The following is an 11,885-nucleotide window of genomic DNA, read 5'->3' as shown; positions in this document are numbered from 1 at the left end:
TCCATAGTGCTAGGAACCCCTGTAGAATTCTTGGCTACAGACTTGCTCAAAATCTTGTTATAAGAAGTTGTTTATCTTTTGTAATGCCTAAAAATTTATAATTAGATGTCTGCTGTCTGTTTCATAATGTCACATGCAACCACAGTCCTGAATATGAATTGTGGGGGAGTAAGTTTTAATTATGTATGTAATGTTTTTACATGGGCTTCCAATTTCTGGTCTTCAAAACTTGCTACAACTGCTTATACTCAATTAGATTTTTAAACTACTCTGTATTTTTCCATGTTTATTTACTGGAGTGAAATTGGTGGAACATTTATTGACACTGAACGAAAGAAATGGTTAATACCGCACTGATGTCGGTGTAATCAACAATTGTAGGAATTGTAAAGATTTATTAATTTTGTTTATTGATTTGCTGTCAGAGGGCGCAATTTTTACTCAAGAACATATTTAAGTCTTAAAGCGTTGGCTTCCTTAAAATGTCTTTCACACTTGCTCTGGTCTGACTCCAGTTCACATCAGATTGTGCGGACAGCGTTAGAATTTTCGTTGTCACAACGCGCTTACATGCATACCGAGTAGAAGGATTGGCAAGACACTTAGTGTCATGAAAAACGAAACACCAATATGGGATTTTATTTGCCAGAGCCAGACCGGAGCAGGTGCAAGAGACACTTTTTACAGAGTGCTGGTGTTGGGACAGTTGACAGTGAACATGTTGACAGTGAACATGTTGACAATGTTGAACATGTTGACAATGTTGAATATGTTGACAGTGAACATACTGACAATGTTGAACATGTTGATAGTGAACATATTGACCATGTTGTCAGTGAACATACTGACAATGTTGAATATGTTGACAGTGAACATACTGACAATGTTGAATATGTTGACAGTGAACATGTTGACAGTAAACATGCTGACAATTTGAACATGTTGACAATGTTGACAGTGAACATACTGACAATGTTGAACATGTTGACAGTGAACATGCTGACAATGTTGAACATTTTGACAATGTTGAATATTCAACAAAAAGGAGTATGTTTGGATATAGAAAACACTGAGCCTTTAACATAAAAATGTAATTAATTTATTCTTCACATTGAAAAATCATTTCAAATTAAATAGTATTGTCAACCATTGTTTCTAAAAAAAAAATCTGTTATGTTTATTACTTTTATTTTAAAACTTGCATGTTTAATCTTATTTTAAGGATATGAAATTTTCTTGCAAGTTCTGGTGGTGGGATTTGCAATGGCCTGGTTCACACTAGATTCTGAAGTAAATGTTAACCCAACAGTTAATTGGGTAACTGTTAACACAACAGTTAATCATTACATTTCAATGCCCTGGTTCACACTAGATCCTGAAGTAAATGTTAACCCAACAGTTAATCGGGTTACTGTTAACCCAGCGCCGTACGCAGGATTTTATTTGGGTGGGTGCGAATTAATATATTTTGGACCATTTTCATAATATAATGTATAATACACTACAGATTTATTTTAAGACCCTATAAAATGTGGACCTTTTGCAATTTGGGAGGGGGAGGGGGGCGGTGCATACGCACCTGTTGCACCCCCTGCAACCCAACAGTTAATCAGGTAACTGTTAACCCAACAATTAATCAGGTTACTGTTAACCCAACAGTTAATCATTACTTTTCAATGCCCTGGTTCACACTAGATCCTGAAGTAAATGTTAACCCAACAGTTAAACGGGTTACTGTTAACCCAACAGTTAATCATTACTTTTCAATGCCCTGGTTCACACTAGATCCTGAAGTAAATGTTAACCCAACAGTTAAACAGGTAACTGTTAATCCAACAGTTAATCATTACGTTTTGATGGCCTGGTTCACAAGATCCTTGGGTAGTTAATGTGACAGTAGATCATTATTAATTTTCACATTTTGGAGTTTGCGTTTATTAAAAATGATTAAGAAATAAAAACCAATGTATATGTACAGTTCATGGATTGATTATTATTTTTATGAACTGTTGAAATTATTTTTTAAGTACTTATAATAATTTATTTGCAATTATGTTGAATAAAAATAAAATTGCAATTTGATCTCTTACAAAGTTTAGTTTGTTGTGATCAGTAGCGTTTTAATGTATATATAAATAAATTAGTACATTGGTCTATAATAGTGACCTTGTTGCCATGGCGAGGGAGATGTCAACTCAAAGTTTAATTAAATCCAATACAATTTAACAGTTGCATTTATTGTTGTATTTTTATATTAAACATTTTATGTAGCAATTTTATAAAAGCAAGAATCTACAGAGTCTAAAGCCTAAACATTTTCTTGAATTTTTTAAAATGTGTTTATTTTTAAAATTTTCCACATCATCCAACAGCGACATGGTCGCCCATAACACGATCAATACATAGAAAGACAAAATAATACAGTATATGTATATAATATATATAATAATAATTAAAAAGTCACTAACAAGTGACATTAAAAATAACAGATACTTTTTATGAAAATAATACATGGAAAGGGGATGGAAACAGAATTGAACAATCAAGTTTGTTTGATTAAATTTTCCACACACATCAAATAATAGGTTGTACATTCTAATTTTAACCCTGCATGGCGGAACCCAAAGGGTGGTCTCCTGAGACTATGCAAATGGCAGTAAATACAATGAACATGGGTTGTTAAAATGTTTTTATTGAATCATTTTTAAATCAACCTGTCTCCCACCACCAACACCCTAACGGCCAGTAATGTATTTTAGGAGTGGAGTTGTGGCTTGGTGGTTATGATGCTTGGCTACCACTCCAAGGGTCCTGGGTTCAAGTCCTGTAACATGTCAGGACAAAATTACAACTCCACTTCCAAAGACTTGTAATAAGACTTTGTTTATGTAGAGCATCTTCTGTATATGTTTGTCTCGTGAACCTCTGAGGGTGATCCATCCAGCAATTGCTGGATGGATCACCCTCATTAAATATGGTAAAAAAAAACAAAAAAAAACATTAATATACATTTACATATTTCATTAAATTTCATATGCTAATTTTTTTTTGGTTGTACAGTTTTTTTGTATTTGTAAAGTAACAGTACAGTATAAACTTTACTTCACTACATTAATTTATTTATCTGCACAGCAATGGAAAGCTCCGATCTGAATACTGTAGTTGATGAACAAAATAAGATCCCTATTTTTCTTAATTTGAAGGCTTTTCATATTCGCCACAAACTTTCCAAATAACCGGGTGTGAATATTTGTCATTTTTCTACAAGGAATAATATGTAGGGCCTGTTTTTGCTGAGAGAAAAATAACCGGTTAATAGTCCGTGAATAAATAATGGTTATTTGATTGATCTTCAATCAACTACTGTAGGATCTTAAACCTTTGACCACCTAAGCACATCGAATGTTGGTTTTAATGTTACCTTTTTCGTCGACCACCACCTACCGCTTTACCATTTTTAGGAGCACAAATTAAGCTATAATGCGGTTGATGCAGCATGTCACACAAAAACACACTAGGTATAAACGCCAGTTATGTAAAAATCTATGTACCATTTATACATTTTATAACAATGTACAATGAAATAGCTCCTAGCAGTGAAGGATAGGACTATAAGACACAGATAATCGGGTGTAGGCCTAACAGATTTTATGTGAATAGTACTTAATTAGCTAGGGGCAGGGACTTCAGGTGGTGGTCAGAAAATGTTAACAAATTTAAAGCATTTTTTTTATTTTACATTCCTGTAAATAATCTAGACTCCCCGAAGAAAATAAAATTCATAAACATACAGCGAGATTTCTGAATGATACCTTCTTTGGGGTAAGTACTGTAGGCTTAATTGGGTCTTAAATGAATGGTCGCATTTGTCATGGAACTGACTTTGGCTAAGAACTGACCAATACAACTTGTCATTAAAATATGGCGAGATGGCATTGCATGAATTCAAATGGGGTCGTTTGGGATGAAAACTCGCTCTCTAGTTATTGGATCTGGCTTCTAATAGGCTGAATTAGCTCCAGCTCTAGTTGTATTCATACCAAGCTCTGATTGGCTGCGAAATGTTTCTAGTTCGTCTAGTACGGCATCATGCTGAATATTATAGCCTTTCATTCTGTCTTTTGATCTTTGAATAATTTCTGTTGAGGTTTGAAACAAATCTGAAATAAAAAATAAATAATTCAATAATTAATTGTAGATCTGAAGTTTTAATAATCAAAAACTAATTTCAAAATCACCATCTTCATTTAAAAAATGTCATCTTTCACCTCATGAATTTATTTGTACCATCACACAATCATTATTTGTATAATATAAACATCTAGTCTTACCGTTTGAATCACCTGATAATTGAAGATTTCCAACATAAACCTGTAATTCTTCATCTTCAGTCTCCTCTTCATCACTACTTGACACCTCAATACCAACATTTTGTTTTTCTTGTTTGCTAATTTCAACATTATCTAGTTGTTTTAAGTTTCTTAGTGACTTGATAGTGTTTGGCCTATTAAGACAAACATAATTTTAATGGCAGGTTTATCAGAGAAAGGCTCCTAATTCTGAATCGAAGGCTTATTTGTGAATAAAGCTCTGTCTGCACTATAAGACTAGTTTGACAAAAAAAAGTGATGTGCCCAAATATGGTAGTGATATGCCCAAGTATGGTAGTGATATGCCCAAATATGGTAGTGATATGACATTATCATGTCCATACAGTATGAATCACATTTTTATGTCGCATAAAGTTTGATAATGTAGACAGAGCTTAAAAACTTCTATTTTCAAATCTATCAAACAATGAAAAGAAAACCTACTTCTATATCTTACAAAGGATAATGTGAAGGCTAGATCATTTTAGTTTGCGTTCCAATTATTAAGAAATAAAAACCATGGAAACTGTGGAAATTAGTATAAGTACCACTTATAATTTATTTTCCATTATAATTTAATGTATATTATAAATAAATTAGTACATTGGTCTAAAATAGTGACCTTGTTGCCATGGCGAGGGAGAAGTCAACTAATTAAGTTAACACAATCTAACAGTCGTCTTTCTTTCTTCACTCTTAAGAGTTTACCAAAACCATGGTAATTTCTACTGGACAGAAAAATAGTCGGTAAATGTAACCGATGTGGTTAGTTAAATCTTGAGGGAATTGTAACCAGCTTTCAAATTGGATTTTTTGACCAAGTGCTACTGAGGCTTAATGGCTAACTGTCATTCCCAAAAACATGGTAAGCAATTGCTGAACATATTTAAAACAAAAGAGAACACCTTCTGAAACAAGCATTCCAGCTTAAAAAGGGTTATTCTCTGCTATGTCATATTTTGTGGCTTTTTTTTTCTGGTGTTAATGTTTGTTCTATCAGTATAACATAGCAATAATAAATATTACAAACAAACAAACGCTATTATTATAATTGGTATTTTTTCATTAGGAAAATACTACCTGTAATTATTTTCTTTTGTGCATTCATTTCCAGACATGTTTAAAATGATCAAAGAATGAGGCAGTTCATCTAGAAATAAAGAAATATATATTTTTTTAAAAAGATACATTTAAAAATGTTATTCTATGCGTACAACTGGTTGCTTAGGGTAGGCTTAAGTTGACTGGGAACTAAAAGGGTTAGGGCATTCTAACTCTAGTCTAGAGCATTCATACAGGATCGAATTTCGAGCAACTGAATAGAACTAAAACCCTTGAGAGAATTATAGTAGTCAAATGTTATAATACACCGATAAAAGCAGTCAATATCTGTATAATAACACTGACTCTCCAAATTGTTGTTGCAACGACGCAATTCAATGGTCAGGTCATCAGTTGGTTATCATTATAACCGACTGATCAGTCTGTAAGTGTAATAACATTTTGGATCCTGGAACAAGTCATATGATGCCATTTCCACTAAATCATTTTCTAGTATTTACATAGGCTATGTCATATAAATTAATGAATTATTTGTATTCATTGAATGGAGATATTATTTTCACAATTGACTGTTTCATTCAATTGAATATTGTTGAATGTAACTGTCAATCAACTCATGAAAATATTCTTTCCATTCAACTCATAAACATTCATTATTTGTATATGTTATTATAATAACACGCATTTATCCTTTCATTCGGCATACAATTTAAAAGCCAAATTGAGGATTGTTTATAATGATTTTTCAATACCACAAAGTAAAACTTTTGAAGTAAGAGAAAGAAAGATGTTTAGAAAAGTCTAAAGACTTACCTATGTCCAGATGAACAATGAGGTTTTCAGATAAATCCAGAAACATGAGACTTTTGATTGAACGCAAATTCTCTACTTTCTCAATTTTATTTCCAGATAAAACAAGGAAACGAAGATGAGAGAGAGATTCTAAGTTTTCAATTCTTTGAATCATATTCTAAAAGGCAAAAAGGAATTTAACATTATATTACAGTACAAAAACGATTTCCTATTTATGCAACTCGAATTCCTTAACCTCGGAGGAAACTGGCATAACTTAAAGTTGGTATGTATGATGCAAGTTAATATAGATATAAACCTTATGTTATGATGAAAGGTATAAACGGCCTTACCATGTTTAAACACCAAAGTTACAGTAAGCAACGTCGGGCTTGGATGGGAGACCATCTGGGAATATCGGGTGCTGTATATGGAGCTGGGGTCCCATTAGGCATTGGAAATCGGCACTGATTACTCTTATGGCAGCTAGTATCTGCCTCCGACATATTGGCGTATGCCTCTCCTATGGTCAAGGTTGGCACTGGACGAGAGAACCCTTCGTCAACTAGGACCAGCAAAAAGGTTTTTAAAAATAGAGCAGTCAATTTTTCAACTCGCCACCCATAAACATTCAATACTTGTATTCTAATTTATATGCATGCATGGTCGACTGTGCCTATATAAAACTTTAAATTACATGCACACCACCACTGAAAGCGACCACGCTCAAGTGGCTATAGACACTCGACTCACCTTCTGTAAGTACAGATTGGTTACTGGTCCTAGCATCTCTAAGTTGTCTATATGCTCAATGTTTTCTCTATCTAATCGTACATGGCTAATTTTTGTTAGCGATTCAATACTGTGTGAACAAACAAATTGCATATTAGTAGAATAAATAAATATTACAAAAAAAGAAGTTAAAATTGAATTTGTCGAAGTTACAGGCCTACACTGCAAGCAAATTAAATTTTCGCATGAGAATTTAATGGCTGTATGCTCGTAACATTTGTAACAAAAGTTCTTTTGTATCTATAATTAATTTAACTCTTGCAAATGTTCATATTCAATCAGTTTAAGATGCAATTGTTGTTGGGTTATATGTTTTGGGTATAGACCAGTACTACTACTAGGCCTACTGGGCATTTAGTCATTGTTGTTTGCAGCTACAATAATATAATAATATTTAAGACCTCTTGACCTAGGTCTAGCCTAGCTAGCTAGGCCAGGCCACATTACTTACAGTTTTTCCTGTGGTCCATTGGCTACACTTGCAGCAAGGTTCCGTTTAGCTATCAGAGAAAATGAAATTCTGGCTGGTTTTGAAACATTTTCTTTGAGATCCGTGTGGTGGGCCAAAATGTAAAAAAAAAATGTTAATGACAAACAATGTTAGGATTAGGAAGGTAGAGGCTCAAGCAAGTTGTGACTGTAGGCCTAGGCCTACCTAGTTAGAGGTTCTTCCTAGCTAGGGCCTAGCCTAGGCCACCTCCCTACTACTGTAGGCCTATCGACTCTAGCCTAGCTACCTACTTAGCTAGGCCTACCACACACACGGCTGCACTGCCTAGCCTAGCTAGGCCTGGCCCTAGCCTAGTTAATTAGTCTTATAATTATAGGCCTAGGCCTATGCCTAGCTAGACCTATTTTTCAAATTAAAATACATTTACCAGCTGTACCAAACGTCAATCCTTCATACTGATTTATGTACTCTTCTTCTAATTTCTTGTTATTTATAATTTGTTGTTTTTTAATTTCTTTAATACTTTTTGAGCGTCGATTAGCCATGACAACTGTAATAACGCCCTCTATATAACTGATTGAGACATACACACTGCATACCAAAGATACTATAGCGCCACGAGCGCCACTACGTGGCGCTATACGATCTTTGCTGCATACTCTCTCATGGAAGGAGGAGGAGAGGTATATTCAGAGCGTCATTTCGACGATCGAGCATTCTCTATTTCTACGGCGCGCCATTTATGCCTTTATTTACTTCCGAAATAGAAATAGTACTACGGTAACTGGTTCAGTGGACCAAATTTAGCGCCAGTGGAGCACAGTGATATAAAATAGAAATAAGTCACTAATTTTAATATCGTTTCGTGTGTTATTACATTGTGCTCATGTGGACCCAATTTGGAGCCAGGGGAGCATAGTGATATAAAATAGAAATAAGTCACTGAATTTTAATATCTTTTCGTATTAAGCATATTTGAATACCTACCGGTATGGTACCAAACATGTTCGACAATACAGTGTCACATATCTCTATTAAAAAAAAAAACAATATTAAAAAAAAAAAAAAATATCCGTCGAGGTTCGAACTCCAGCCGATAGCACTCAAAACTGAGCATTACCCGTTACGCCACCAAGTACATGACTGAAAAGCTGATAATAGTCTATTTATACGTGTATTACGTAATTGATCATTACGTCATAAATATCCTATTAACCTGCTAAAACCAAAATGGTCAGTTAGCTCAGTCGTCTGAGCGTCGTGTTAACAACACGCATGTCGTGGGTTCGATTCCCACGCTGGTCGGTGGAATAGAGTTAAGGCTATGCGAGCCACTGTGTTTGGGGTTCACAGATCATACGTCCCCCTTTCCACCACACATCATGAGGCGACAACATCAATGCATCTGGTGATGTGGTGGAAACGACCCCAAAAGGCTGTGGCAGGGCCTTAGTGCTGAGGCAGGGAGAGCACATTTACCATCTTTTTTTTTTTGGCTCTCGCAAACTGCTTTGATGGTTTAAATTTTATGTTTAGCGCCCTCAATTTATTTTAATGTAAAAAAAAGGGAATTAATTCTCTTCCTTTCGTGTTTAGAAGAGAATTAATTTTATCTCATCGTAGTTTGGTATGCCGTGCGTTTGTTATGCAAATGAGTGTGCACATGTGCTGTGGGAAAGATGGTATTGTTAGTCATTCGCGATCAACACACAACACTGTTCAATTTTTACTTTGTTAATCTTTTACATTAGAATTGTAATTCTACCGTTACACATTATAGTGTACTTTTAAATATCCGTTTCATGCAAGATATTTTATTGTAGGCCTACTAATATGTTGTGAATAAAAGTTTATGGTAGAATAAATAAATAAATATGTTTTAAGCAGATCTTCGAAATTAAAGCATAATTATGAAGTCGAGTTTTTTAAAACCCAACCTAAAATTCGCATCTGGATAGTTGAAATTTAACATTATAATTATCAAAGGTAATATGATAATTCTAATTGTTTTCTAAATTATAGAAATATTAAAATTAGTAAGTAGGTTTTTGGGTGCTAGCTCTGTTTGTATTTCATAATTTTGTTTTGTTGAATTACCGCCACGGCCGCGTGCAGTGCATGCCGATGCCGATTTACAGACCAATTTCGAAGCTTAGACTAATTCCGCCGCCGGGCTAGGCCTTAGGCATATACGAAGTCGAGTTTTTAAAGTAGAAAACCCCACCTAAAATGTTGAAGTCGCATCTGGATATTGAAATTTTAACATTATCATAATTATCATAGGTGACTATCTATAGTAATAAGTATAAGTAAGTGCATTTCTGGGCTCTATTTTCATTGCTCTGCCGTAACTATGGATGGGCTAGTACTGGAGACTTAATATTTAATTTTATATTTCAATGAATAGGTGCACTTTCCGGGTACAAGCTCATATATTGTCCTGGTGAGTCTTATATAGTTTGTTTCATTCAAATCATGTAACGCCATTTTTTCGGGCGGGAACTACTGTATACAGCTCTTTTTTCAAAATTGTCTTTGCTCAGCCCCAAGCATCGTGGGGTACTGAAGATTCTTATGCATGTTGTTTGAAAACATAATAGATGTCATTTTCGGGTATTTTAAATAGTTTGGTATGTGCGTGCGTTGTTATGCAAATGAGTCTGTGCAGGTGTATTATGGTAAAGATGGTATGTTAGTCATTCGCGGTCAACACGCCACACTGTTAAATTTTGATGCTGTTAATTATTTACATTAGAAGATGTTTCAAATCATCTAAATAAAATATTTTCCGGACGGGAAGCTAGCAGTTCTCCTCGTTTAGTTTGCAAAAGTAATCTCGAAAAGAACTCCATGTGGAAAAGAAGCCCACCCAAGAGTACTAAAAATGAAGGAGCACATGGGCTTCTTTTCGAGGTTTTATGGCAGTCTGGAAAATGGAAAATAATGCCATGCAACTTTGTTTCTGTTTAAAAAAAAGTTCCACTTGACATTTACGATCCTCAAAATATCTCTCTTTCAAAATAAAAGAAAAACAATATTCATTATTTTCCATTAAAAAAAAAATCCACTGGTGCCACTTGAGCACAGTGTATTAACATACAAAAAGACTAAAACTTGAGTGACTTTATTTCTATTTTATATCACTGCTCCCCTGGTACCAAATTGTGTCCACTTGAGCACAGTGTTTTATACGAAAAGATATTAAAATGTAGTGACTTTATTTCTATTTTATATCACTGTGCTCCACTGGGGCCAAATTGGGTCCACTTGAGCACATTGTATTAACATAAGAAAAGATATTAAAATTTAGTGACTTTATTTCTATTTTATTTTTTTATTAAACCTTATTTTGTGAGGGTGACCCTAAACAGCATATGCAGACAATGTCAAAAACATATATGAAAAAACGGATGAACTATGTTCAAAAAATATATAATATATATGTACTTAAATACAAAAATATAGCCTACAATACTATACAAAACGTTGAGTTTTTTCTTTTGGGATTAAATATTTTTTTAGAGCAGACTTAAAAATTATTTATTGTTACCGCATTTCTTAGTTTGGTGGGTAGCAAATTCAGGTATGTTGGTGCTCTATAGATGAAGCTGTTCTTAAAAGTTTCAGTTTTAGGGAAAGGGGCGACAAATTTCCTCTCACTGACACTTCGGGTACATCGATGATTTGGAATTCTGGCATGACGCAGGGCAAGGTATTCCGGAGCAAGACCATTTGCAGACCTGTAGGCAGCCCAGTTGTAGGTGCATTCGATCTTGGACTGTATGAAGATTTAAGGTGTTGTAAATGTTAGTTCGTTGTGTGAGAGGATGAGCTTTAAAGATAATGCGAAGTGCTCTATTTTGAATGGTCTGTATTCGGTAAATATTCGATCTGATTTCCCAAACACTACATCAATAGTCAATGTGTGGGAGGATTATAGTGTTATAGAGGAGTATGGATGTGTGTTTATTAATGAAATGACCGAGCACGCGATAAGATGGAGATGGACAAGCCCAGTTTGGAACCGAGTTTATTTACATGAAAAGAAAAAGATAAATTTGAATCAATGTGAATGCCAAGATTTGTGATATGGGTATATACGAAACGATATTAAAAGTAGTGACTTTTATTTCTATTTTATATCACTGTGCTACCCTGGTGCTAAATTGGGTCCACTTGAGCAGTTACCGTAGTACTATTTCTATTATTGAAGTTAATAAAGGCATAAATGGCGCTCCGTAGAGAAGTAGAGAATGCTCCAGTCGTCAGAATGACGCTCTGAATATACCTCATATGGAACTATAATATAAGATGCATAATTATACACAAACTCTCTTCTCTGCGCTCTGGGACGAAAATTATTCTTAGGCTGCTATTTAAATGTATACCCCTTTATGATGAATGAATTAACCCAAAAC

General features: G+C 34.5%; 3 protein-coding genes across 5 annotated transcripts; 2 read left to right on the top strand and 1 right to left on the bottom strand.

The window, feature by feature from the left end:
• Window positions 1–630: 630 nt before the first annotated feature.
• Window positions 631–1,977, top strand: LOC144841581 (uncharacterized). Its single transcript, XM_078697997.1, has 2 exons — window positions 631–916; window positions 1,024–1,977. Exons 1-2 carry the CDS (start codon window positions 631–633, stop codon window positions 1,071–1,073), a joined length of 336 nt encoding a protein of 111 aa, XP_078554123.1. The 3' UTR covers window positions 1,074–1,977.
• LOC144841579 (uncharacterized) lies at window positions 1,206–1,977 on the top strand. Of its 2 annotated transcripts, none has more exons than XM_078697994.1 (2): window positions 1,206–1,290; window positions 1,641–1,977. In XM_078697994.1, exons 1-2 carry the CDS (start codon window positions 1,264–1,266, stop codon window positions 1,887–1,889), a joined length of 276 nt encoding a protein of 91 aa, XP_078554120.1. In that variant the 5' UTR covers window positions 1,206–1,263; the 3' UTR covers window positions 1,890–1,977. The 2 variants fall into 2 exon arrangements, with proteins under 2 accessions (XP_078554120.1, XP_078554119.1); XM_078697993.1 differs by having other exon boundaries at window positions 1,264–1,380.
• Window positions 1,978–3,057: 1,080 nt separating this feature from the next.
• LOC144841568 (leucine-rich repeat-containing protein 46-like) lies at window positions 3,058–8,024 on the bottom strand. Of its 2 annotated transcripts, none has more exons than XM_078697978.1 (7): window positions 7,895–8,024; window positions 7,468–7,558; window positions 6,978–7,086; window positions 6,246–6,402; window positions 5,451–5,520; window positions 4,332–4,504; window positions 3,058–4,160 (listed from the first exon to the last, which is right to left on the bottom strand). In XM_078697978.1, exons 1-7 carry the CDS (start codon window positions 8,010–8,012, stop codon window positions 4,000–4,002), a joined length of 879 nt encoding a protein of 292 aa, XP_078554104.1. In that variant the 5' UTR covers window positions 8,013–8,024; the 3' UTR covers window positions 3,058–3,999. The 2 variants fall into 2 exon arrangements, with proteins under 2 accessions (XP_078554104.1, XP_078554105.1); XM_078697979.1 differs by having other exon boundaries at window positions 7,468–7,516; window positions 7,895–8,018.
• Between the last annotated feature and the right edge of the window lie 3,861 nt (window positions 8,025–11,885).

Source organism: Antedon bifida, chromosome 4 (assembly GCF_963402885.1).
Source record: "Antedon bifida chromosome 4, ecAntBifi1.1, whole genome shotgun sequence".
NCBI lineage: Eukaryota > Metazoa > Echinodermata > Crinoidea > Comatulida > Antedonidae > Antedon > Antedon bifida.
Note: the sequence above shows the minus strand (reverse complement) of the source record. Positions and strands in the feature narration are given on the sequence as shown.